Source organism: Lichtheimia ornata, assembly GCF_029851405.1.
Source record: "Lichtheimia ornata isolate CBS 291.66 chromosome Unknown scaffold00018, whole genome shotgun sequence".
Classification (NCBI taxonomy): domain Eukaryota; kingdom Fungi; phylum Mucoromycota; class Mucoromycetes; order Mucorales; family Lichtheimiaceae; genus Lichtheimia; species Lichtheimia ornata.
This window is the reverse complement of record NW_026695338.1, coordinates 49,648-77,304: the sequence shown is the minus strand read 5'-3', so window position 1 is coordinate 77,304 and position 27,657 is coordinate 49,648. Positions and strand designations below refer to the sequence as shown.

At 43.5% G+C, this 27,657-nt stretch overlaps 8 protein-coding genes across 8 annotated transcripts; 3 read left to right on the top strand and 5 right to left on the bottom strand.

The window, feature by feature from the left end:
- Positions 1-2,522: 2,522 nt before the first annotated feature.
- O0I10_004750 (glutathione synthetase) lies at positions 2,523-4,462 on the top strand (the record flags this gene model as incomplete). Its single annotated transcript, XM_058484802.1, has 9 exons — positions 2,523-2,800; positions 2,866-2,941; positions 3,003-3,145; positions 3,227-3,355; positions 3,427-3,507; positions 3,556-3,639; positions 3,698-3,767; positions 3,829-4,283; positions 4,339-4,462. The coding sequence occupies 9 exons, from the start codon at positions 2,523-2,525 to the stop codon at positions 4,460-4,462; spliced, it is 1,440 nt and encodes a 479-aa protein (XP_058344301.1).
- A 2,605-nt stretch (positions 4,463-7,067) lies between these two features.
- O0I10_004749 (uncharacterized protein) lies at positions 7,068-9,110 on the top strand (the record flags this gene model as incomplete). The annotated part of the gene is made up of 2 exons (XM_058484801.1): positions 7,068-8,841; positions 8,899-9,110. The coding sequence occupies 2 exons, from the start codon at positions 7,068-7,070 to the stop codon at positions 9,108-9,110; spliced, it is 1,986 nt and encodes a 661-aa protein (XP_058344300.1).
- Positions 9,111-9,607: 497 nt separating this feature from the next.
- O0I10_004748 (uncharacterized protein) lies at positions 9,608-12,955 on the top strand (the record flags this gene model as incomplete). The annotated part of the gene is made up of 14 exons (XM_058484800.1): positions 9,608-10,020; positions 10,076-10,151; positions 10,216-10,292; positions 10,357-10,508; positions 10,564-10,672; positions 10,730-10,889; positions 10,941-11,124; positions 11,184-11,279; positions 11,336-11,537; positions 11,591-11,862; positions 11,922-12,052; positions 12,109-12,283; positions 12,344-12,671; positions 12,730-12,955. The coding sequence occupies 14 exons, from the start codon at positions 9,608-9,610 to the stop codon at positions 12,953-12,955; spliced, it is 2,601 nt and encodes an 866-aa protein (XP_058344299.1).
- A 474-nt stretch (positions 12,956-13,429) lies between these two features.
- On the bottom strand, positions 13,430-14,070 carry O0I10_004747 (40S ribosomal protein S9; the record flags this gene model as incomplete). Its single annotated transcript, XM_058484799.1, has 2 exons — positions 13,430-13,552; positions 13,621-14,070. The coding sequence occupies 2 exons, from the start codon at positions 14,068-14,070 to the stop codon at positions 13,430-13,432; spliced, it is 573 nt and encodes a 190-aa protein (XP_058344298.1).
- Positions 14,071-19,720: 5,650 nt separating this feature from the next.
- On the bottom strand, positions 19,721-21,596 carry O0I10_004746 (uncharacterized protein; the record flags this gene model as incomplete). The annotated part of the gene is made up of 6 exons (XM_058484798.1): positions 19,721-20,118; positions 20,173-20,637; positions 20,700-20,843; positions 20,902-21,163; positions 21,233-21,350; positions 21,415-21,596. 6 exons carry the CDS (start codon positions 21,594-21,596, stop codon positions 19,721-19,723), a joined length of 1,569 nt encoding a protein of 522 aa, XP_058344297.1.
- A 662-nt stretch (positions 21,597-22,258) lies between these two features.
- O0I10_004745 (conidiation-specific protein 10) lies at positions 22,259-22,543 on the bottom strand (the record flags this gene model as incomplete). The annotated part of the gene is made up of 1 exon (XM_058484797.1): positions 22,259-22,543. The coding sequence occupies one exon, from the start codon at positions 22,541-22,543 to the stop codon at positions 22,259-22,261; it is 285 nt and encodes a 94-aa protein (XP_058344296.1).
- A 444-nt stretch (positions 22,544-22,987) lies between these two features.
- On the bottom strand, positions 22,988-24,452 carry O0I10_004744 (uncharacterized protein; the record flags this gene model as incomplete). The annotated part of the gene is made up of 6 exons (XM_058484796.1): positions 22,988-23,012; positions 23,079-23,749; positions 23,819-23,960; positions 24,026-24,104; positions 24,176-24,265; positions 24,335-24,452. 6 exons carry the CDS (start codon positions 24,450-24,452, stop codon positions 22,988-22,990), a joined length of 1,125 nt encoding a protein of 374 aa, XP_058344295.1.
- Positions 24,453-24,730: 278 nt separating this feature from the next.
- Positions 24,731-26,709, bottom strand: O0I10_004743 (uncharacterized protein; the record flags this gene model as incomplete). Its single annotated transcript, XM_058484795.1, has 3 exons — positions 24,731-25,065; positions 25,129-26,547; positions 26,622-26,709. The coding sequence occupies 3 exons, from the start codon at positions 26,707-26,709 to the stop codon at positions 24,731-24,733; spliced, it is 1,842 nt and encodes a 613-aa protein (XP_058344294.1).
- Positions 26,710-27,657: the final 948 nt, after the last annotated feature.

The window sequence follows — 27,657 nt, the reverse complement described above, 5'->3', positions numbered from 1 at the left end:
CCCCCTTCACACCCCATTATATGCCCTCCCCTTTTTCTCCTACTCTCATGTCGAAACAATGTGCTCACTGCCCTTTTTTGGTTATATTACCTCCAAGAAGCCAATTCGCAAATGGTCCATTCTTTAAGATCTCGTCCGTTGCTTGCTTACATAGCAAAATACAATAGACAAAGCAGTATCTTTTGAACCCCCGGAAACGGTTACGGTGTCATTCCGTCATTTTATATATACATCAACTCCTTCCATTGTCTAAGCTTTACACATACATACCCATCTTTCATTCACTTGCATAGGTGCAAAAAGTGTATACCCTACCTCCTTGAAAAAAGAATAGAGAGAGACACTAAAGCCTTGTTTCCCGCTGTTTGCTTTCCCCTTGCTTTTTATCTCCCCTTTCCATTTCAAGCATCGTCTCCTCAATGTAAGCGCCCTCGCGCATTTGGCCCTTTTACTTATCTCCTTCTCCTTTCACCCAACCCCTCTGGGTGTATTCTTTTGCTTTCGCCCTACCATTATCATCGTGTTTGACCCGCTGTGCTCCTGCAGCAGCCGAACAAGGGGGTGTGATTGTAAACAGGGCCTTCCTTTTTCTTTTCTCCTATGAATAGCATTAGCGATGAGAAAGAGAACAGGGGTTGTAACATACATACATGCACATAACGAGAGCGTTGCATCACAGCATGTATATTACATGAGCGGCGTGCTGTTACCTCCTTAGCAAAGCAGGTCTCAGGAGAGTCAACTCTTTTTAAACGCATACACACACACGCACTGGATCCCATTTCCCCCTTTTAAACCCCTCCCCCCAGCTCATCATCATAATCATAGCTCCTTAAATTGTCCTACATCCCATTCCCCCTTCTTCCCCCTTGACCCAAACTTTATCACCCCTTTTTGCTTGTTTTCTTCTCGCGTTGTATACTTTGTTCTATATGCTACATGTACAACGTAAAAACCACCATCAACGATGAACGCTTTTTTGATTCATCAATATGGATGTAGCTTCTTGGAAGGATGTAAATAACCGTTTTTGATACATACGAAAACGATTCTTGGCATTACCCACGCGGGCAAATGATCATGGCATGTAATAGTTGATCTGCTGTACGACCTTCCCCTTGGAGTCTATATACGCACGCCCACCTCCTAGCATCAAGGATGTATATACACAACATGCTGCTGACGTGTGCAATGTTTCTCTACGCACAGGCAATCGTTCACACATGACACACGCGACAACATCGTTGGTATATGATAAATGTGGCCTTGTATCAACAACACCCCCTTTCAACGTCATGGCCGTAAACATGTAAAAAACCTTTGTGTTGCCATATCTTGGATCATCATACTGCATCGTTATCATCTGCTATGTTATAATCACGACATTGCTAACGATGTCCTTATTTTTTAGCATATGACAAATTCAGAAAAGATCATCATTTTACAAGGAGGATGGCAGCTATTACTACTTGGTAGTAACAAGGAGCTCATTATGCAAGGAGAAGGCAAGGTAGACATCGAGCGAAAGATATTAACTTCCAATGGCATCCATTGTTGTACCTGATCGCCCCACAAAGACTGTGTCATTCAATTGAAGAAAGGTATGGTTGCACACAGTGACCAGTGTCACACGGGAATCAATTTCATGCACACTAATAACAAAGCTCATATTGCCAATTGCTATTATGCGAGTTGACACTGGTTCATGATTGCTATCATGTGTATGTTTGTGTGTGATTGAATAAATATCAAGGTTCCATTGCCAATTGGTAGTTAGTGGGGAAGGGTGACGAAGGGCAGGGATCAAAGCGTACCACCATTCCACTACCGGGTAACGAGAGAAGAAGGGGAAAGGCACAAGAAGCCATATCACCCCAAAATCCCTATTTTTCATTTGACACATCTACAAACATATCATTTACGGAGATGTCCCGAATCTACCATTATCCACCCACGCTCTTCTATCCCGTAAACAAAAACGTTCCTTATTATCACCAACCCACCCCCTGTTTTCCCTAAAACAAACATCCACCCCTCGAGATGCATCATAACCACCACAGTCAAGGATTGATATCAAGTATGGTATGATTCATATACACACTACTGTAACATTTTATGATGGATTTTCAATATCCATTGATAGTAGTAGGCATGCGTGTCATTTTCTTTGAGTGATTTGATGAGATTACAACGGCGTGCACGTCCCATTCGTTGATAATAGATGCAGTACCCCACGTAGTGATATGTTACTATCATCAGCTAGTCATTTTTATTATTATGGTTATCAAGGTAAATGTGAATGATGGGATTGATTAGTCATCGTATGAAGGTTTTGGAAGACGCGTTATATTACGGACATCGGCTTTGGGGAAGCCGATAAGGCACAATGAACGCGGGAATTCAATCGATGCAATGATGCCATCTTTCTCAAGCACGCGATTTGTAAGCTTTGGTTTGCCCCACCTTTGTGTGTGCGTTGTACCTTGTTTCTTCTTTCCACCTTTCTTTGTTTCTCCTCAACCATGAAGTATCCCCCAACAATCTCCTCCAACGATCGTCAAACCATTGTCACCGATGCCATTGACTGGGCCCTTGCTCATGGTCTCGTCGTCAGACCCACCGTTGATAAGCAGCAACATTTCAAAAACCAAAGTGCTGTAACCCACGCACCATTTGCTCTGTATCCAACGCCATTCCCTCGTGCCGAATTTGAGAAAGCTAAAGGCTTGCAGCAACCATGGAACACTCTCATTCATCAGCTAAGCTTGGATGACGCACTCATCAAGAAAGCCATGAGCTCGTACGTGTGTATAAAGAAGGATTGTAATAGAGATACAACGTATACTGATTCGTTTACATCTATAGGTTGAAAGGCGTGGATGATTTTATGGAGAAGCTTTATGATATCTATCTCAAAACACAGGAAGAAGGTGTAGTGCAGGTAATGGAAGAATAGGTGGGAAAGGATCATATAAGAGGGATACTGATAAGGGTGATGAAAGCGTGCATCGTTAGGTATTCATCGATGTGATTATCTATTGCATTCAACCTCGGATGCTGAATCGGCTCGGATCCAGCAAGTGGAATTCAACACGATTGCCGCTAGTTTCGGAAGTTTGAGCACATGGACAAGTAGATTGCACAGGTATGGGAGTGTGTGCGTGTGCGTGTGTGTGCGTACTCGTGATAAGTGATCTCATATGACACATCCATCTATCTATAAAAGATACCTGGTCGAAGCAACAGAAAAATACGCACAAGGTGCTATCAGCATTGATCAATTACCTGAAAATCGTTCTATTGAATGCTTGGCAAGCGGTATCGCAAGTGCATGGAAGCTCTATGGCAACCCGCAGTATGTATCTATGACGCAAAGGAGAAGGTGGGTTGATGGTATCTCACTGATACACATATGTATACGTGTAGGGCTCATGTCTTGATGGTATGCCAACCAGGTGAACGAAATGCATTCGATCAACGATGGATTGAATTTACCCTTCTTGAATCGTAAGTCAAATTTGTTGATTGTTGAATGATGATTAACATGTTTCATAGCCATGGTATCCGTTTGCTTCGACGCACACTCGAGGAAATCGACAATACTGCTACACTGGATCCCAAGACAAAGGCTTTATTAATGTAAGTAGAACGTGATTGGAAGGAATATGGGAAGATGATTTAAACTTTTTTACAATAGAGATGGTCATGAGATTGCTGTTACATATTATCGTGCCGGATATGCTCCTGAAGATTATCCTTCAGAGAGGGTGAGTGAAGAGGTATCTCTTATGAATGCGACAGGGGTGCTAATAGGTATTCATACAATAGGAATGGAAGGCTCGGTTGATCGTGGAACGTTCCTTGTCGATCAAGTGTCCAACGGTGCCTTATCAGCTGGTGGGTGCCAAAAAGGTGCAACAAATGTTGACGGTCCCTGGCGTATTGGAACAATATGTGGATGTGTACACAGCCGACCTTTTACGTGAATCGTTTACGGGATTGTACCCATTGGATGCCTCTGAGGAAGGCCAACGTGCTTACAAGATGGCACTTGAAGAACCAGAACGATTTGTCATGAAGCCACAGCGTGAAGGAGGCGGCAACAACATCTATGGCAACGACATCCCATCCATCTTGCAGAAATTATCACCAGAAGAACGCAACGCTTATATTCTCATGGAGCTTATACGCAGTCCACCATTGCAAAATCTCATGGTTAGGGAAGGCGAGCTTATCGAGGGTGATGTTGCAAGTGAACTTGGCATCTATGGTATTTATTTAAAGTAAGTGCTGGCTATGTGAGTGATATTGAGTTGCATATTAATCACAATGATCCAGTGATGGTGACAAGGCTATGGTCAACGAAATCGGTGGTCATTTATTACGGACCAAGGCACATGCAACTCATGAGGGTGGTGTCGCTGCAGGCTTTGCCGTTATTGATAGTCCATTACTCATTTGAGCGACACGTTAGAAGCAACACTTTTTTATTGGAACATTGCTGGTAAAATGATAATACAATTCGATGCATCGATATTGGTTGCAAGCGGCACATGGGGAACAGGGCAATTGAGGAGGGAAAGGTTATTCTTGAGGTTGCTGCCATTCAGCAAAGATCACCCGACGCAGTGGTTGTGAAGGAAGCGTAGCATGGTATTGGAAAGCAGAGATACCACTAGATAGCTTTAACAAGCATTTCTTTTTGCCAACATTTGGCGTATATGGGAAGACGTCGCTGATGCTTTGTTTGTCATTATGATGATGGGAGTGTGAAAACAAGGATATGGATCGAATGTCAAAGATGGCTTTTATTGTAGGTACCGGTGCAACTGACGATCCAATCTTATCTTGTTGATGACAATCCGGCAACTTTTCCTTCTTTATGAGATGTGCGAGCGCACATGTGAAGCTCCTTTCCTTCTTTCATTGACATGCAATATACGATGTTGTATTAGTTTTCTCGAGATAAATAGATGTTTGGCGTTGTTGGCTGTTGCTGGCAACATAAAATAGCCTGATTGCAAGCGTATGTATTAATGCGGAGTAAGGTGAAACACAAAGGAGCATGAGGACCCATTGTTCATTGCCGAGAGAAAAAGGGTATTGTTACACGCAAAGCCAAGTGGCGTTGTTGTGGATGTGCTGGTATGCAAAAACCTATTGAGCCCGGCACAGCCTTCCGATGTGCTTGTTTTTGTGTATGTGCACGTCCGTGACCCCAAACAATAGGTGAGGAGTAAATGAGTGTAAACCAGCTAACATGCACTGCTGCACCAACAGCATGTAAGATACCATGCGTATGTACCGCTTCTCATCAAAAGTGGATGTTCTCCTTTCTTGCACACAAATACATGAAACGCTTATGATATAAGCTTTTGGTGTGTGTATGTGTGCGTGTTTCATTTTCTATTTACTCCACGCTTGATTTGTACTACAAGGAGGAAAATGGTAAACAAATAATAGCAATGCATGTTCCGCTCGGCTGCTCCCTCCCTCACACAAAGGTCAACAGGCGTGAAAGGTGATGAGAGTATGAGGCAAAAGGAAGGTACAGGAACATTTCTGTAGTTGCACAAAGATCGGTCGCGTATACGATCGGCAGCTATTGCGATGGATCATCCACCCAAGAGTAACAATACGCCTTGGTTTTCGCTCACAAGACCCGTAATTTGCTCCTTTTTCCTTTTTTCCTTTCGTTCTTTGACGATGCAGCCGCTGTTGCTTAAAACGCAATCATGCAGATCACTTGGTCTAGAGAAGCATCGTTTTGCATATACCAAATGGCAGTGTAAATTTGGGCACATAATGCTGCGAGTGTTACACTAACGTCAAGTTTGTCACACATCACACATTTGTGTACATACACACATCCAGGCATCAAGCTACGGCAACAAGGCGCATCAAACAAGGACAAGTATACTCAACAATGGATATCATAAACAGCCTTATTGCTTTTTTATGGGCATGTCCGTTTCCCGCTCAAGTGGATGTACGTATACGAAGGTGAACAAAAAAAGAGTGAGCTTATGGTTGCAAATGACGCATTGAGTGCACGTTGGTTACACTGAATTGTTACGATTCCCGCATTTATGCAGACACTTCATCTAAGGAAAGAAGCGTGCACTTACATTCTACTAATGCTAACGCTCCACTTTTCGAAAGGATCAATAGTAACGTATGTATACTTTGATAACAAATTCTTGCCCTTGGATAATAACCAGGTCCTGAGCATATAGCGTGGTGTAAAAGATAATAGTGGACGTGCTTCCACAAGTGGTTAGCATGGAAAAAGGCATGAACGCCCAAGCAGCCTGTGTTTCAACTTTGTTCCTTCTAGCCAATTTTCTGATGGGCATCCCCATGTATGGCAACTTTGTGAGATGAATGTAACCATCGATAAACCGGATCTCGCACAGTCATTCCGTACACTCCACTCGCTTTGTTTGCACAAGAAAGATATTTGGACCCACGCAATCGCCTCCTTCATTGTGTTATTGTAATGCATCCACACCCGCCCAATCTTGTTTTTTTTTAGCCTACGTGTGTTCCCATTCATTGGGTCCAACATATCAGTAAGAGCAAATGGAGCACATCTGCCATGAGATTTGTGCCGTGGTTAGTGCTGGCTACTAGATCGGCAACCCCATGAGCTTGGTTAGCATCACACAGGGCTACTTGTGTCTCACACGGATGTGCTCGGATGCAACCAAAAGAGAGAAAGGCACTGGGACACAATAAAAAAGGGATAACCTAAAACCATGGGCGGCAGAAAGAAAAACACGCGGCACACACACATCAAGGTTTGTAGAACCGCCAATATCAATAACAGACATCTCAACGCTACACACACAGACCACTAAACCACAACCACAACCATCAATACAGCTGATTCGGAGGTGAGAAAAACGACCTTATCCACTATTGCACATGCATTTAAATCGCTCCATTCCCCCCCATCTCCCGCGACCCATTCTTGTTTCTTCCTCTTTTTCAAAGAAAAAAATCTCTATCGCATTTTATACATCCCATACATACCGCGTATCGTGCGCTTTTCAACATAAATAACAATGTCAGCAGCTACAGGGGATCAGCCACAGCATCCTCATCACCTTCAACAATCTTCACTTTCGGATATGCAGCGTTTTCTTCAATATCACGACCAACAATCTTCGCTTCTTGGCATACAACGTTTTAATCCATCATCGGTGTTATCTTCTGGAACCTGGAATGAAACGATGGTAACAATGTTTTCTCCACCGCATCAAAGCTACGATTTGATGGGGTCAAGGAAGGCATTTTGCTTTTCACAAGATGATGATCCAATGTTGGGATATCCTCGCGTGGCACCTGCAGCAACAGCAGCAACAACAGTAGTAGAGAACAGCCATGATGAAAAGCAGCATGCGACCTGGACAACAGTAACACCAACAAAGATGCATGCAAATACCGGCATGGAATCTCCTAGTGCTTCTATTGCCAGCTCTCACACAATGTGGTCATCTCCTGGTCCTGAGGATGAGCAATACAATACAACTCAACAGCCTACAACCCCTGGTGACAGCTATCAAGATTCAGTGTATCCAAGTCCTTTCTCACCACCATCCACTGGTATCATACCCGTGACCAGCACCATTTTAGATATGGATGCCGACCAAGAATTATTTTCACTTCCTGCCAATATCAGCAGCACCACTGATTGCGACAACAATCTCGCCATGTTGTTTGCTCATGATAGCACAACGTCACCAGCCGATTCAACGCAGCTATCAGCATCGTCACTCACTATCAACGGAGGTGATGATACATTAATGGCCGATAGCAATACGGATTGTTGCTTTTCAGAAGATGAGGATGAAGATGCGTATGACGATGTATTTGCACCATGGCCTGCAACATTACCCCATACACCTACAGCAGCTGAGGATGAGTTGCTTGTGGATGAGCAACAACAAGCTGATGATGATGATATGAACACAGCCGAGTTTGCAGACAACAGCAGCATTGACGAAGAGGAATATGAGGAGGAAGAAGAAGAAGATGGCGAGATTTATGAATCACATCCTTTGAATCAGCTGTTGCTGGATCTACAAGGACAAGTAGCTAAGCATACCAAGATGAATGAATCCCAATGGACAGGCATCAACGAACGAGCAATCGACGTGTTGACACATGATGATGGTGAATTTCCACCTATTCGCCAATGTATCTATGATTGCCTACACACGCTTGCAAGCCGTGTCATTGATCGTCCCATTGCCAATCCTCGACGTTGTCGCCGTCAATCCGCATCTTCAGCACAACAACACAACAAACCACGTCGACAACGACAAGCCTCTGCACCCGTATCCACATCAGTATTGCAAAAAGAATACAGCACCGAACCACCAATTCAAGCCCCTAAAGGAGATTTGGATGTGGCTAGTAGCACCACTATTGATACCACACTTGCCTATGACAACACTAGCTTGGAAGACGATGAAGGATCAGCATCAATACCTACCACGACCACCACACTTGGCAAGCGTTCAGACGAGTGGATTCCAGAAGACGATGATGATGATGATGATGATTTATCTTGCCGTGATACAAGCTCCGAATACGGTGAGGGCCATGCACCACAATCACGACGACGACGACGACGTACATCCTCCTCCTCTTCTTTTTCATCATCTTCATCATCATCAAGTAGCCAACATGGAATACCAAAGAAGACTCGCAAAAACTATAGCCGTGAAACAACAAACGTTTTGATGAATTGGTATCTTCAGCATGGTGGAAAGACCCCTGAGCCAAATCACAAGGCAATGCTTGCCGAACAAGCGAACAAGACATTGGTGCAGGGTAAGTAATGTTATTTCCTTATCACAAACAACATAGCTAACGCTCGTTTAATAATAGTCTCAACCTGGTTTCAAAATGCACGTCGACGCCACCAAGGCAAACTTGACCAATACCAACGCTTGAAAAAGGCATATCCAAACAAGGTGTATGACTATGCTTCGTTCCTAGCATTTACTGAAGCAAAGCAAGGCAAGAAACGGGATCGTGAAACTGCTGATATTGAAACTGATGACGATGAAGCCCTGCCTTTATGCAAGCGCATAAAGTAAAATACATTGTACAAACACCCCACTCTCATGTATACATACCCACACCCACACACACTCACTCACTCACTCGAACGCACATGTAATTACTGTAACTCTTTAGAAAAAGCCTGTGGCTTTTTTGTACATCCAACAATAAAGATACAAAAATCTTGTCCTTGCAGCAAACGATGGTTTTATTTTGGAGATTGGGAAGAGTATTAAGCTTAGATACAATAAGCGTTATTGGGAAGGGACCGTGCATTAGGCGATAATTGATTGAGTATATAAAAATGGCATAGGCTGGCATGAAAACTCTCCATTCAACATCATATGAGAAACGTTTTTAAGTCGCCGCAATGGCGAGTAGTGGTAGTGTGCCTATTACAGAAACCATAGCTTCCGCCGCATCCTCTTTTTCTACCACAAAGTATTCAACGTAACTCCACTCTTCTTCCAACACACATTGGTACACAGACAACCACCATTCATTCATTCTACCTTGTCGACCATTGAACGAAATGACCAGCCGACACTCGTCGCTGCCTTATTTCCAACAACAACCCCTGGCGGGGCAATTACCACAGCAACCACCAACAACCTCATCGTTCCTTTCTCCCAACTCCACTGCTGCTGCAGCTCCAGATCACATTCCTTTGACCATGCGCGATGATACCAACGGTTTCGCTACCGGCACCACACGATCCTCAGACTCTTTTCGCCAACGCCATTTCAAAAGGCCACACGAAGCAGACGATCCCTTTGACGATGTCGATCTATCTATGGACTATGACTCCAAGATATTCAAGGCGCGACAAAGAAAGGCCATTGCAGACTCCAAAGCTCGTAAACGTGATTGGCGTATCAGCCTTGCTCTCACTGTATGGGCTTTGTATATTCGCTTGTGGAGGATCTCACAGCCAAGTTCGGTCGTGTAAGTATGAGGTTGAGATGGGCCTTGGGTGGAATGAAAACTGATGGTATCCAAGCTTTGACGAGGTCCATTTTGGTGGATTTGCTAGCAAGTATATCAAGACACGATTCTTTATGGATGTACATCCACCAGTAAGTTCAATGCGGTGTTCATTGTATATAGGGAGATATATAACTCATATGCATGCTTATATAGCTCGCAAAAATGTTGATCGCGTTGGTGGCAAAGTTGGCAGGGTTTGATGGTGGATTTGATTTCAAGGATATTGGCAAGTGAGTATCCAAGGGGGAGGGGAAGGAGACAATATAGTGATTTAGACTGACATGGACACGTCAGGGATTACATTGGTCCTGGTGTTCCGTATATTTCCATGCGTGTGTTTTGTGCTTTGAATGGTGTATTGACGGTGCCCATCGCTTATTGGACCATGCGACAATCGGGTCATTCAGTGGCTTCTGCTGTGGTAGCTGCCTTGATGGTATGCTATGGTAAGTATTAGGAAATGGGATACAAATGGCAAGAAAAACTGATGGAATGCTGTAGAGAATGGCTTGATCACCAATAATCGACACATCTTGCTGGATCCTGTGCTCTTGTCATTTACAGCAGCTACAGCGCTTGTATGGGTCAACTTTCATAATCAGCAAAACAGGTATATACATTTATCAACAAGTTGAAATTATCATGTATCTCACACGTCGATGTATAGGCCTTTCCAATTCTGGTGGTACTTTTGGTTGGCATTGACAGGCTTGGGATTGGGTTTGACTGTGAGCTGCAAATGGGTGGGTCTATTCATGATTGCTACGGTGGGCGTATCAACCATCAAGAACCTCTGGGAAATTTGGGGAGATACCCGTGTGCCAGTGGTAAGTTGAATTAATGCAACAATGAATATCAGGCAACTCATTTCATGCAAGCCTATTTTTATTCGTCATTTCATGGCACGTGCCTTCTGCTTGATTGTACTACCAATCACGGTCTATATGCTCATGTTCGGTATCCACTTCCACTCATTGCCAAACAGTGGCGAGGGCAACGGATTCATGTCACCAGAGTTCCAGCAAACTTTAGCAGGTCACAAGCTCGCTGATACACCTGTTGGTAAGTAGAATCAATTTGGGTAATGATAGGGAATGGGTGATACTGATTAATTGTATCAGATATTGCTTATGGGTCCCGCGTCTATATCCGTCATATGGCTACTCGAGGTGGTTATTTACACTCCCATCCTCATGATTATCCAACTGGAAGCAAGCGTAAGTGTATTGGAAACAAAGTGGAAGAAAATCAGGTATTGAGACCTGTATTATAGAACAACAAGTAACGCTCTACCCCCATCGCGATGACAACAACTGGTGGACCATCTATAAGAAGGATACAGAGCAAGTCACTGGCATTGAATACATCAAGCATGGAGATATCGTACGCCTCATTCACAATGATTCCAACAAACGCCTTCATTCGCACGATCATCGACCCCCCATGACTGATTTGGATTATCACAATGAAGTCAGGTAAACAAAGGAAAAGGAATATGCGAACAAGTGAGTGCTGATGAACCTTTTAGTACATATGGATTCCCTGGATTCGATGGTGATGCCAACGACTATTGGCGGGTGGAGATCGTTGATCATGACAAGCATGACCCCGAATCCAAAGATAGGCTACGAACGCTTCACTCCAAATTTCGATTGGTGCATGTGTTACAGAATTGCGCACTTTTTTCCCATTCTGTCAAGTTACCAGAGTGGGGTTGGGGTCAACAAGAAGTTACATGCATCAAGAATGGGAAAAAGCCAAAGACAATGTGGTACATCGAATCCACCGAGAATGCATTATGTATGTGATGCTACGGTATTACTATATGAATGGTACTAATCGCTTTTTCTATAAACCAGTGCCTCCTGATACAGAACGAGTGAATTATCGCCGCCCGGGATTCCTTGCTAGGTTTATGGAATTGAACAAGGTCATGTGGGATGTTAACAAAGGCTTGACATCATCGCATCCATACGATTCTCGGCCATCGGTAAGTAACCGATGTCTTTGGGATATTGTGTAGTGATTGACTATCAATGGCATTAGGCATGGCCTTTGCTTCGACGTGGTATCAACTTTTGGGGACGAGACTTTCGACATCTTTACTTGCTTGGAAACCCATTGGTGTATTGGATGTCAACAGCATCTATTGTCATTTACGTTGCTTTTCGAGCTATCCTCTTATTGCTGGACAAGAGAGGCATCCACATTCAATTGGCAGGTAAGATTCTGGATAAGAAAAAGTCTTTAGGAAAGAGGACTTATCGCAATTAAATAACAGGTCTAAGGAAGTTTTACGATGAGTCGGCTGGCTTCTTTTTGGTGGGATGGATTCTTCACTACATTCCTTTTTTCCTGATGGGCCGTCAGCTATTTTTGCATCATTACATGCCAGCACTTTATTTTTCGATTCTTCTATTTGGTGTGGTATTCGACTTTGTCACTGTACGTCTCGTATCCAAAAAGCGCACAATCGCAGCTGTGCTGGTTATCCTTTGTGTGATCACTGTATATCGCCAATTCATCCCCATCACCTATGCCGAACCCTGGACAAAGAAAGAATGCATGGCCCACAAATGGCGCTCAACATGGGATTTTGACTGTGTACAGTAAGTGTGGATAACAACGTGAGTGTTTGTGATGGTGGATAGCTTATGTCTTGTGTAGGTTCCATGATGAGATCTCACAATACCACGGCACGCGCATAGAAGGAAATGCGTTTGGCAAAATGCAAAATGCTCTCAAAAGTTACTTTGCCAAGGACAAGGAACTTCCACCTGAAGTAGCAGATGTGGTCAATATTGTATCTGATGCCATCAAAGCCCCTGCTGCTGCTGATTCATCACCTGCTGATGCAGCTATCAATGATCAACAAAGCATACCATCACCATAGACACAAGCAATAAGCACAATCAACGATTTATACATATAAAAAATGTTTCCTTTGTTTATTATCACTTACTTGTTAAATGAGTGTCTAATGCTGGTTCCAACATCATTTTCAGCTGACTATTATACCACACCTCCAACACCCCCCCCCAATCAATTGACAACATCTACATGCAAAGCACCTGGCAAAAACACAAAGATAGACACACACATGGTAAAAAGTGGAAGGCGAGAGGGAGAGAGAAGGGAAGCTACATCCAAAAGTCCAAAAAAGAAAGAAAAGACCAAGAGATGAGCAGCAAACCAACCCGCCACACCAAGTGCGAGACATACTTACACGTGTGTTTTTGTTGCCATGATACTGCGCTAATTTGCACAGGTGCTTTGCATGCAAAAAAGGAAACCATGCGTAGATGGACATCTTTTTTTTTATTACGGCATGCAAAGGTTCATACAACAGCTTGTAAGATAAAGAGATTTACTCTTCATCCTCTTCGTCATCACCACCCTCGGCGGCCTTGGCTCTCTTTCTCTTGACACGACCAGCGCGACCACCACCATAAGGAGAGGTCAAGGCAAAGTCAATGTGCTTTTGGGAATCCTATAATTTCAAAAAGTACAAAGTCAGATAAAAGCCACCTCATTGGGATTGTGTGATAAAAGACTTACCAAACGGACAATGAAGGAGGGAACATTGACAACTTGCTTGCCAACACGAATGTGACGTTGACGGATAAGGACACGAGCATGGTGGATAGACTTGGCAAGACCAAGCTTGAAGACTTGGGTTTGAAGACGACGCTCCAAAAAGTCTTCAATCTTAAGACCAAGGACGTAATCGAGCTTCATACGGCTTTCATCCAAGACACCAATGCGTACAAGACGACGAATCAAGGCATTACCCTCGAAAAGACGACGAGGATCCTTCTCATCCAAGGTAAGCAAATCACGAGCAGCACGACGGATCTTGGACAAGGTCAAACCGACACGCCAGACTTCACGCTTATTCTTGAGACCGTACTCGCCAACGAGCTTCAACTCTTGGTCAAGACGAGCTGATTCATAGGGACGCTTAGGGACCTTGGAAGTCTTGCTGTAAGTACGCGAAGCACCCGTCATGTTTAAAGAAAAAGGAAAAGAGAAAGAAACAACAAAGGTTCCCCTTTGCCCCATCTATTTGAAAAAAATTTTTTTTTGATTCTCCTATTGAAACCAATGATCATTGTCTTTGGCTCAGCAGCCCCATTCAGTTCTCCTTGAATGGTTTGACACTACCTATGGGATCTTACATTGAAAGCTTACACGTTTAATGCAATCTCTAGTATACATCATTACAGGATCATGCTATCCTTTGCAGCCCATATTTACAGTAAGAGGTTACCTCTGTAATAAGCTGCACTCGAACAATGTTCAACACAGCGAGCAAATCAATTCAACATCAGCATATCGATTTTCGGTTCATAAACAGCCTGCCAGCTAATAGCCTCTTCCTCCCATTTGCCATTGTTGCCCATTCCATTGCATGAGAACGATTCTCCTGCTCCAGCCCATCATTTCCATCATTAAACTTTCTTGATCCGAGCCGATTTGACTGAGCTACGCTGGAACAGCAAACATGAAAATTCTTGAAAGACAGACCCTGCGAATGTCTTCGTCTTTCAAACTTTTGGACGCTCCCATTCCAAATTTTCAAATGAAGCATGAAGTTTTTATTAGAAAAATGTTGATCAGCATGCTCGGAGCACCCTTCTGACCAATTTTCAAGTTGGAGGTGGGCAACTTCGGGGCGGTGGGCCGTCCGCTCTTTTGTTCCCATCATCCACCGTTTGGACCCTCCCGCATTCAAGACATTCTTAATGAAGTGTATGGTTTTTAAATGAATGAAGTTGATCAGCATGTTGCAGCGAACCTTCCGACAAAGTTTCAGGTTCGAAATGGGGAATCCCAAGGTAATGCATACTATTTCCATAAATCATGAATCCGGGGCTGACCTCCATTTCCGACTTACATAGTAAATCCCACACTGCACCCTCCCATTCCAAATTTTCAAATGAAACATGAGGTCTTTTTTAGATCAACGTGATCAGCATGCCCAAGAGCATCTTGTGTGAAAGTTTCAGGTACAAGAGGGGCAATCTCATTATCAAGGATTCATGTGCAGTGTATATGGATTTGTAGGGCAGCGTATGGCCTATTTAATTTCCACTTCTTCCACCTCCCGCGTCTTGCTCTTCCTCCCATTCTCAACTGTTGGCCCCATTCAAGTATACAACTACTACATGCGAACGATTGTCCTGCTTCAACCCATCATGTTAATCCTACGATTGCCTTGATCCGATTGCCTTTGACTCAATGGCAGGTCCATGGCGTGTGCACCCTCACTACAACACCCGGGGCTCTTGACATCTTCACATTCTGTTGTACAATCCTCGACCACAATCAAACGTAATAGCAGTCGCTATTAGCAAGGTCTTTACTTCATTGTCTCAAACAGCATTCACGACATTGTCACTCTATTGCAACACACGTTCTTGCACACCCTCTGCCACGACCAAAAGTAACAGCGGCTGCCATTAGGAAGGTTTTTACTCGATGGTCTCAAGTTACTTGCAGCAAACTTGCTTTGGTATATACGAATTCCAATGGATGTTGCTTTATCAGATATCAAATACACGGCAATACAAGCAATCTTCACCTGGTTGAGCTACGATGGAAAATGACCAAGAAAGAGGCAGACCAACAGCAGGATGGAAAAGGAAGCACGTCAGCAGCGATCACATGATGGTACTTTCTTATTGGAGTTGCAATGGTTATGGTGGATGGATGAAAACAAGTGCAATGATGAGAAATCCAGAATGCTGCTTTGCTTACTTGGGCGCGTCGTCAGCAGGAACGATGGATCGTGTCACGTGGATACCGCTGAGGTTGGTGATGGATGGGATGGAATTGACGAAGGGCGTTGTACAGCCATGGAAGGTATTGCAGTACTCGATTCAATGCATGCAGCAGCTATTTTGCAACGTGGATCAAGAATGTTTATGACGGCACCCACCAAGAATACAATGGCATAATGATCCCTATCCAGTCTATGTGATTCAGTATCTTATTCAATCCCCAATGCTGTTGCTATCATATTTACTTTATAAACATCCACACTACCATGTGCTATTCTTCGAATTGTTCATTGAATGAAAATTGGATTCAACATAATGTTGAGAAGGGTATCGTGCTATCAGCTCACGTGTGCAAGATGTGGATCGCTTGGTTGGTTTCTGGATTGAAGGGGGAATGCAAGTTTGAAGGTCGGGAAGCGAGATTGGATCATCTACATCATCGTATCAAGATGCTTTTGTTCTTTTGTCACAACATTGTCACATTCACTACATAAAAATTCCTAGTTTACAAGCTGATAGTCGAAAGATAATAGTACTCTTGTATAGCAAAGATACTAAATTCGAGAGTGAAGATGCTCAAGGTAGTGCCTGCTATTATTACCCAAGAAGCTTGGCATCGTAAGCTTAATTCATTATGATCAAGGAAGAGTGAGCTGTGATACAATGTGGTACAAAGTACATGGACATTCCATGCTTACCTATGCCCATATTTCAACTACGCCATCTGATGCAACCTTACATAACAACGAACCATTTCCATACGGACTACCATAGGCGGACGATTACTCTCGGTGTCGTATAGGGGGAAAGGATCCATTATGCGCTCTTCCACCAATAGCATTAGCCGTGAAGTCCCGACTTCTTTTTGCTCTGTTACACAAAGAACTCAATCTGCATCTCTGGCTCTAATATGGTGGTGATTGATATCGAATAAATACAACCTGTCATATAGCATCACGATTACAGCATATGTAAAACATAAAGGCACTTGTATCTCCAAACTTTACAATGAAACGTGGGGTTTTTATGAGAGCAATGTGCTCGGCTTGGCCAACTGCACATTGTGTGAAAGTTTCACGATCAAGCTTGCCAATCCCGGATTTCGCAATGTCGCTACCAGCCAAACTGGATCTGGGGGTCGACCTCTTCAACGACGACGACCAAAAAAATAATTTTTGGGCTGTTTGCGACATTGAACGTGAAACTTTCACACAAGGTGCTGTTGGCCAGGCCGAGCACATTGCTCTAATAAAAACCCCACGTTTCATTGTAAAGTTTGGAGATACAGGCACCTTTATGTTTGTAAGCGTGATGCTATATGAAGAGTGGTCTTTGTTCATTGCCAAGTAGGTGGACCCTGGCAGAGCAAAAGATGCAGAGGGTCGTGTTGTGTAACACAGCTACGTTTGCATGAATGAAAGGGTCAATGTATAATTACTTTATGGATCATCTAGGAACAGGCATGTATTGCCAGCTAACGGCCACTTTTATCCAATCATCATTGTTGCGAGATCCATCGCATGGGAAGGATGCCCCTGCTCTAGACATTCATTTCCATGATTAAAGTAGGTTGATCCGAGCTGATTTGACTGAGCTGCGGCCAAAGAGAGATTACACCACTCTGGACATAAAGCACGCTCGATGTAGCTCAACCGATGTAATCTTGTGTGAGCATAACTCAACCAAATCAGCTCGGATCAACCTACTTTAATCATGGAAATGAATGTCTAGAGCAGGAGCATCGTCCACCTACAATAGAATGCACAAAAGTTGGGAATGCACAAAAGTGGCTATTGGCTGCCATTGTATGACATAAAAGTGAGGGTTGCGTACCTATCATGCATTGTCCCTGAAGTCCTGACTTTTTAGCTGAGTTAAACAAAGAGGTCCTTCTGCATCTTTGGCTCTCCAATGTCTAGCTACTTGACAATGAACAAAGACCACTCTTCATATAGCATCACGCTTACAAACATAAAGGTGCCTGTATCTCCAAACTTTACAATGAAATGTGAGGTTTTTATTAGAGCAATGTGCTCGGCTTGGCCAACAGCACCTTGTGTGAAAGTTTCACGTTCAATGTCGCAAACAGCCCAAAAAATATTTTTTGGTCGTCGTCGTCGAAGAGGTCGACCCCCGGATCCAGTTTGGCTGCTAGCGACATTGCGAAATCTGGGATTGGCAAGCTTGATCGTGAAACTTTCACACAAGGTGCTGTTGGTCAAGCCGAGCCCATTGCTGTAATAAAAACCCCACGTTTGATTGTAAAGTTTGTAGATACAGGCACCTTTATGTTGTGCGCGTGATGCTATATGATAGGTTGCCTTTGTTTAATGTCGAGTAGGTAGACCCTGATAGAGTCAAAGATGCAGATGAATTTTTTTGTGTAACGCCGCTGATTATGCATGACTGGAAAGGTCGATGCATGATACTTGCAACAGCCCATATATTGCGAGCTAACAGCCCATTCCTCCCATTCACCTTTGTTGCCCAAATTAATGCATGTGAACGATTGTCCTGCTCCAGCCCATCATGTCGATCCTTCAACTTTCTTGATCCGAGGGGATTTGATTGAGCAACGCTCAAACACAGAAGTATCATCCAACACCAAATCAACTCATTTAATTTCCACCTCTTCCACTCTCAGCGTATTTCCCTCTTCCTCCCATTCTCAATCGTTGCCCCATTCAAGTACAACTACTTGCTGCGAACGATTGTCCTGCTTCAACCCATCATGTCAACGCTACGATTGCCTTGATCCGATTGCCTTGATCCGATTGCCTTTGACTCAATGGCAGGCCCATGGCGTGTGCACCCTCACTACAACACCCGGGGCTCTTGACATCTTCACATTCTGTTGTACAATCCTCGACCACAATCAAACGTAATAGCAGTCGCTATTAGCAAGGTCTTTACTTCATTGTCTCAAACAGCATTCACAACATTGTCACTCTATTGCAACACACGTTCTTGCACACCCCTCTGCCACCACCAAACGTAACAGCAGCTGCCATTAGGAAGGTCTTTACTCGATGGTCTCAAGCAGTGTCATCTATTTGCAACAACTTTCCTTACAACCTTTTTACGCGAACAGAAGATAGCCATCATATACAAACAGCTTTATTTACATGTAGCAACTTGCTTCAATACAGACAGCTTTCTATGGATATGGATATGGATATGGATATGGATATTGGTTTAGTATATGGGATGGAAGGATCTGGATATATACTATGTGTGGAAAAGGGTCCTTTTGTTCTTATGTGTTCATTGTCAACTGGACCATGATGTTTGATGCTTGTCATCCTGAATGATTGATGCTTCCCTATTCCATGGCAGTTGCTGCCATCATCCTTTGTGCAACCTGTCAACCATAATACGCCATCACGCATCAAACACTACCTCACATCCATCCGTCCACCTGTGCACAACCTCAATTTGATGTATCTCCTCAATTGTAACAATCCATTGTACCCCTTGTGCATGAATGTTGGATAAAGGGTGACTTGCAGCGAGTACTAGATCGCGTTCGCCAACTATTTCTAGTTTGTAAAGTGTAAGAGACCTTCCTTCTTCCTGAGTTGGGCCTCATTGTGTGTGAGAAGTCGATTGCATTGTATTATTATAGAGACTCATGCAGGGATTGTATGTATAAATATTTCCACTTGTAAATGCCGTGATACAGGGAAGAAAGAGGAAGCAAAAAGGTATGATTGATTCATTGTGTCTTGGTACAAAGGATGTACTGGGTATCACCTCCTTGTTTTTTGTGGTTTGAGATCTCTTCAACAACGTCATAATGTTACTCTTTGTGATTAGGATCTTGTAAGATAGTTCTTTTTTTATTAATATATAGAGACTGATATACTTATGTGACACTATCTGGTTCCAGGCGATTGGGATGAATGATGCATCGGATGTCCTGTGGCAGGAGATGATGGATGAGGTTGGTGATGAGGAGGAAGAGGGTTGATAGCACGTGATGACGATTCTCCACCATTGGCTGCTGTTGGTTGTCTGTTGGGTATGGGTGGAATATCAAACACTCGCCATCGTTCCTTTGGATACCCTGGAATGGCATTGGCGATAGGTGGGATCGGTTCCAATTTTTCACTTGTTGGATATGCAAACAACTTGCTGGGTGGCAACGTGCCTCGATAAACTGATTCAACAAGAGGCAGGCGTTTCATGGCCGATTCTATGGTTGATGCATCAATCAAATCCTTCGGCGGTACCTTGGATATCAGTTTTTGCATACGCTTTTGAAGTGCATTGGCTGTAGAAATGTTATTAGTATAGAGCATATGCATAGTGAGTGAGTGCTACATACCAATTTCCTGCTCAGCCTCATCAATGGATCCCCAGCGTGCATCACCCAAACCAAATCGATATTCTTGATATTGAGACAAGTAATCCAATAACTCGGCATTCCTTTCTAGTTGACCATCTATGTTGGTTTCATTGTTGTCCACGAGATCATCCACGTTGAAAGACCCTGATTGTGCTGCTGCAACAATAGCATCCGCATCTAATCCTTGTTTCCGCAACCATTCAGTATCGATTTTGTCGCCATCATCTTTTTGTGAGGAAGGTGGAGGTGGCGATACACCATTCTGCTTTGAAGGTGGTGGAGTCGTCGGCTTTCCCAAAGTCTGTAGGTTACGCTGCTTCTTTTCCCATCGTCTAAATCGTTTTGCTGCTCGTCCCATATATGTGCTTTCATACGATACATTGGCATGATTGGAATCCCGAGTAGGTGCAAAGCTGGAAAATGCCCCATAGTCCAGCCATTGAACTGTTTCATATATCTCCATGTTAATCCAATCCTGGGATCATATAACGCTACGCTATACTTACTTGGAACAGCTGGTTTATCTTCATGTCTATGTACTCGTGATGGATGGCGAGGTGGTGAAGGTACAATGCTTTTAAGATTCGACAATTCACTTGGGGCACATGCAGATGATGATGGATAAACGACCATTTCTTGGATACCCGATGCTGAAATAACATAGAATGATCAATCCCTTTTGTCCATACTTCACTTTTAAATGCTTACGTAGTTTGTCCTTATTTTCATGCAATGCTGATGCTGGTACTGAATCTGAAAAAACGAATCCATCCAAAGTAGGTCTGAAAAGCGCTATTCGTTCATCGACAAAATCATGCTCCTTGTCATCATCATCGTCCTCATTGTGCATCAATCTCCTGGATTCGAATTGCAAGGTGTTCATCGCGAAATCGTGGAGCTTCACTAGCGACTCATAATGTGATCCTGATAATTTCCCAAGAGCTGACTGAAATACCCGCTTCAAATCATGCTGCAAAAAGTAAAGGAAAAATGTCAAATACAGCGTTACCAAATCAAGCCCTATTCATATAGTACTTACCTTGAAATCCTTGATAGTTGTATATGCATCAAGCTTGGCCTGGATCGTGTCCATCGTAAGCTCATTATCTTCTATCTCCTGGTTTTGTCGACTCCTCAACAATCCATTCGTGTCGTTTCTAAGGTAGCATTGGGTTATAAGCATTGGATACAACAAACCGACAAGAGTATTGAATACGTTACTGGAGCAAGATCGTGGTGAATTGCTGCAACAACAAGTGCAGATCGCCGTCTTCGCGTCGATTATCGTCATGAGTGGAAGAGTTGGTGTCTTTTATGGGTCGTTTGGATCCAATGACGTGGTCACTAGTAGCAGCAACCTCTTTCGATGTATGTTCGTCGACAGCGTCGTTAGTTGCTGGCATGGGAGTTTGGCAAAAGAACCTCGGAGGGATGGTAGTAGAAAAGTAGTACTGCACTCACACCCAAGTATGCCCATTCACAGCCTGGAAATCTGCCTTGTCCAAATCATCAACGTCACACAGTGTTCCCATTTTGAGCTGCTCACAGGCCATTTATCCCCATTGACAACCGGCCAAGTTGCCATGCCATATACCTCTCCTATAGCTAATGTTGTACCATGCCATCGAATCAGATACTAGATATCCATCGTTGTATTTCCAAAATAGAATCTATTGTCTCAACATGATTTGAACGCTACCAAGGAAGCTCATGTGTGTGTATGGAATGTGTGTGCATATGAATTACATTGGGTTGTGTATAAAAAACGAGTTTGGAATATTAAATGGGACATTGGTATGATGTACTTTGAGCAGCTACCGTGATTTGATATGGTCATGAAAATAGAATGAGAATAAAAGGCCATGTGCGGCTATAGTTTTTTGATCTCTTACTACGACATAACGATGATCCTGCTATATAAGCAAATGTGATAGAATCCAAATCAAAGCACACAAAGACTTCAACAAACTCAAAAGCTTATGTATTTACAACTGTCATAACTGCTACAGACTTTGAGAAATTTACAAAAGTGGGGCTGTGTACATCGTGTGGTAGGATGATAGATTTACTCCTGGTCTTGGATGTAGGGATCATCGTCCTCCTCATTATATTGTTCACGTCCTGTAGCACGTCCTCCCTTGCGTCCTGCTTGACGAGCTCTCTCGCTACCCTTCTCGAAGGAACCAGAGGAAGCTTGACCTCCCTTGGAAGCGATATCGTGTTGCTTTTGAGGATCCATACTGGCAAAACCTCCGGAATGGCTAGCTTGACCTCCCTTAGAAGCGATGTTTTGAACCTCCTCACGGGGACGGTTGGCAAAGTTGGCGGGGTTGTTTGCTTGACCAGACATTGTTGATAATAAAACTTGAATGAAGTAAAGTTATTCACAGCAGCTAATCCTGTCGAGCTTTTATAGTTTTGACGGCTGCAAAAAGTGACAACACGGTTGCTTCATGCATAAAGATCAATATGACGTATAATATGAAACGATGGGAATAACGATCAGTATGATGTTATTGAACATCATTGTGATATTGCTGAGAGATTAGGTACAGTAAACCACAGCCTATTAGAAAAGAAAATGAAGCGATGTCCATTGGAAACATGATTCAATCGCGTGTAATAATGCATCATCCGCTAAACAATCACTGTCATGTTCCGGAAATAACCCCTGACATCGATCGGACGCAGATCTGGTAAACCCCCTTATGCCGCAACCTGACACATCCCACACGTAGCTATTTGGTTATCAAGTGGATATACTTTTATGTATAGAAAGTATAGGATGTATCATCTATTTCAAAAGATCGGCAAATGCACTAAAAGAGAAAAAGAGCGTATGAGCCTTGAGCCAAAGGGTATCCATCATAAGAAATAAAACTTACTCATAAGCCTGCTTTGCTTGTGCGGGAGGAGTGTTGTTGTTGCTGCTGTTGCTGTTATTGGTATTGCCATTGGTAGCAAAAAATTGGCTGCCTTGAAGACTGGGTTGTGTTGTAGATTGCATGGGTGAAGTATTGGCGTCAGCAAACGAACCCCAACCATTGTTAAATGAATGTCCGGCAGGTGCTTGAGGAATCATGCCAGAGGTGCCAAGAGATAAACCTGACAATTGCTGTTGGAAGCTGTTCATGTTGTTTGCGTATCCACCATTGTTCATGGTCATGGGTGGTGAAGGAGCTGGGGATGGTTTGCTGTATAATGATAGGATGGATGATTTGAGATCATCATGAGCTGATTTGACAGGTTGTTGCTGTTGTTGTTGTTGGGGTGGAGTGGATGGTTGCTGAGGAGGAGGAGGTGTAGTGGTGGTGGTGGTAGTGGGTGCCTTGTTGCTAGGGGTCGAGCTGAAAAAGAAGTCTGCACCCTGCAGCTGGGATACTGGAGATTGATTTCTAGTAGAGCTGCTGGTTGTTGGTGATCCGAGAAAATCGTCCAAGTTGGAAAAGTCGGATGATTTGGGTGGTTTGGGGGATGCAGGTTGTTGTTGCTGTTGCTTGGGTCGAGCAGGGACAGGTGAACTTGGCTTACTGGTGCTACTTGCCGACTCCATCACCTATATAAACATATATACATACACATCCATCAGCACCTTATACCCTTTCCAGATATTGTTAAAACATACCTCGTCATCATCTCCACCTAAAGTGCTTGGATCAGGAATAGGACCTCTCATTGCCCACCGCTTTTGATCATACTTTGCTCTGATCCACATGTCAATGTTGCTTTCGGATGGACGCTTATCCTTGAGATTGGCTTCCCAATATCTATTTTGGTTGCACAAAATATAAGCAATCTTTCATTTCCTTTAATGCCACACATCACAACTCACTTATTTGCACGTTCATTGCCCCATCGAATCATGTTCTCCACCTGATCAGGTATCCATGTATCAAGATCAACAGACTTGACTGTAGTAAAATAGAACATCAGTAACAGCCCCCCCTCTTTTATCATCATCCAATCCAACCAAGACATTTACCTTTGCTGATATGTGTTCCCATCGAGCGATGAACACCAGAGCATCGAATACAAACAAAGACACCGATATTCCAGGATGCCCACCGTGGATCTGTAAATGGCAAACGAAAATGAGTTCCAACTTTGAGCTGCCATCCAATGCCTTTGTTCATCTAGTTACCTTTTCTCTTGCAATCGGCACAATACTTGTTGGCAGGCTTCTTCAAGAGATCCTTGAGAATCTTGGAATGCTTCTCATTCAACGCCTTATCAGCTGTCCGAGCGTATCTGGTTGACATGGCAGCAAGGAATGGAAGAGCGAAAGGAGGAACAAGCTCGACCAGAAAGGGAGCGGGAAATTAATATCGCTCGTGGTCTGCCGAGGATGCTCCACGTTTGCTGTCAGCTAAATAGCCTATGATAATTCCCATTATACTACTTTGCGGATAATTACATATGTAAATGAGCATTTATAATAAGCAATGAAAATATCAACAAATTGTACAATGTAAATGCAGTCTATTAGAATGTGTACTATAACTATCCACTTGGGAGGTGGGTGGTATAGTGGCGCCGACTAATCATCACGACGACGACCGAAACCTCTCTTGAACTCTTTCATGAATGTACGATGATCCTCAAAATCATTCCTGTTGCGTTTATCGAAGCGTCCTCTCTTGAAATCAAATTTGTCGCTGTTGAATGAGAATCGATCCTTGCTTCGTCCACCAAACTTGTCATTACGCATCGATCTCTTTGGGCGCTTTGGTGCTTTCTCTTGAATACCAAGAACTTGCATGAATCGATCAGAGAGCTCTGGTACTTGTTCAACACCCAATGCTTGGATAAATGATTCGGCTTCCTTGATAACATGCGAACGAGGACGATTCAAGGCTTGCATACGACCAGCGTCTATATTTACCAAAAGTTAATCACTGTACTTTAACACTCTCAATATCCTCGTATGATACTTACAATATCCCAAGTATGCAGTATAAGTATCATGAATGAGACTGGGATCAATGACCTTGTTTCTCACATATGTCACAAGCTTATCCGTTTCTTCTTGTTCCTCATCCTCAATCTTTGGTGGAATCAGGTTTTGAATGGGCAAATCACCAATGTCATCCTTCACAAAAGGTGTCTCAAATGGTGCCAAGACAATGATACCTTCACCATCCTTTCCAGCACGACCTGTACGACCCAATCGATGGATGTATTGTTCACGTGATGATGGCACACCAATTTGGACGACCAACGATACACCAGGATAATCCACACCACGAGCTGAAACATCCGATGTCACCAAGACAGCACCTGGTGGTGCCTTTCTGAACTTCTGTGCGATACGGCTACGTTGATCTTGTTGCTTCTTGGAATGTAATTCAAGCACCACACGCTTAGGAGCCAAATACTTGAGTAAACTTGCATACATCATTGTGGATCGAGTCGTTGGCAAAAATACAATTGTCTTTCCCACTTGTGCAGCTGGATAAGTGTTGAGCAAGTTGCGGAGATAAGTCAATTGCTGATCATAAGGGACAACAAGTGCTGATTGTTTGACGTGAAGATGAGTATGAACATCGTCCTCTCCCACCGTATCGATCAATGCATAATCAGAATCGAGTGCCACCTTTCCCAAGCTCTCACGAATCTCTGGTGATAATGTTGCTGAAAAAAGCATCGTTTGGCGCTTACGAGGTACTTGCTTAAGGATCCGTTCCACATCAGCTCGGAAACCCATGTCCACCAATTGATCGGCTTCATCCAAAACCACCACCTTGAGAGTCTTCATCAATTGTTTGGTGCGATAGGAGCTGTCGAGTAAATCGAGAAGACGACCTGGAGTGGCAACAATGATATCGGCACGGCCACGCTCAAGGCTGTCTAATTGTCTCTTTTTGGATTCACCGCCAACAAGACAATGCACTTGGAATGGATAGAATCGAGTCAGCTTTTGAGCCTCCACTGCAATTTGAGATGCAAGTTCCCGAGTAGGTGAAACAACCAAAATCGAAGACCCCTCAAAGTAACGTAAGTTGTCATTCTTTTGGATAGACGTCTCCAAGGCAGCCATCAAAAATGCAAGTGTTTTGCCAGTACCCGTCTTGGCCTTCACAAACATGTCTTGCGTATTGGGAACTCTCGTCAACACGGCTTCTTGTACTGTCGACATGGTCTCGTACTTGAACACCTTCTTGATAGCACGTTGAGTTCTCTTGTCAATAGCTTCTAGATCAGCAAATCGCTTGGGTGCAGGCGTTTCCAAAGGTGCAGCAGTGACGATCTCTTCGGCTGTAGCATTGTTGACTGCATTGAAACATAAACGAGTGCTGTGGATTGTTGCTAGGCGCACATTCTGCAACAAGGGGTTTCTGCTGACGATCGGTCTCCCTGACAGGAACATGGCAAGAGACGACGTTTTAGTATGACTATTCCCAATGATCCTTGACATAGCTCTTACTTACCAACAGCTGCTTGTAGAGTGACACGGTGCTGCGTTGCAGACGAAAGACGATTCGTTAATCGAGCAGTAAACTTTGAAAGGTGGAACATGGTGAAGGAGAAGCAGCACTGCTGTCAAAAGGATTTTTGAAATGTGTGTGTATTTAGGCACTCAGCCTCCCGCAAGTCGGCATTATCGCCAGGGCCTTGATTGGATATACATTTTTCGGTCAATGAAACATCACAATGACTTCTTGTATTGGATAGCTGCAGTGGAAATAGAGAATCACATCCTTTCTACCAATAAACTCTCGTAAGCTATACTTGAAGGCTTTTGTGTGCGTATGTATCATTTGACTTCATTGTTCATGTTAAGATTCAAGTGCATGTCGCTGTCTTAAGAAAAATAGAAGTAGACATTCATCCTACGTATGATTGTTGCATGTGATGTAGTGGATGGAGTCAACAACATGGAGGCTCATTATCGGCTTCCCCCCTTCAATAACAAAGATACATCTCTTTATATGCAAGGTTGATCTTTTAATGGCGAGTAATGGTAATGCTAATCATTCAAAGGTATCAAGATGAAACAATGTAGCCATGCTATCTCCATGCTCAAACCTTTGCCAGCAGCATCTTGGCTGGTCTCGAATCAAGTCTTAGCAAAGATGGTGTATTGGCTTGGTCTTGGATGAAGCCAATTCTAGGTGGGTTGAATGAAATGGTGGCTGTTCAATTGCCCAAGGGATGCCTAGTATGTAAATGTGTTATCAGCACGCATCTATAAAACAAGAGCGCAATAGTCACTATCAACAAGCAGCGTGTGGTGTGATGGACCTCCATTGCGCTTCCCAACGACAGCGGCAATAGTAAGATACACACCATATCTGGAAAGAAAGCCGTACCTTTCGTGTGTCAACAGCTCGCATGAATATTTCATAACAATGAGCTACAATAAACGGGGCGTCTACTAATAAGGAAATTCAACGGGTGTCGAGCGAGCTTTCGAAACAAAACAGGATTTTGGTTACAAAATGCAACCATGTTGTGCAACCCACA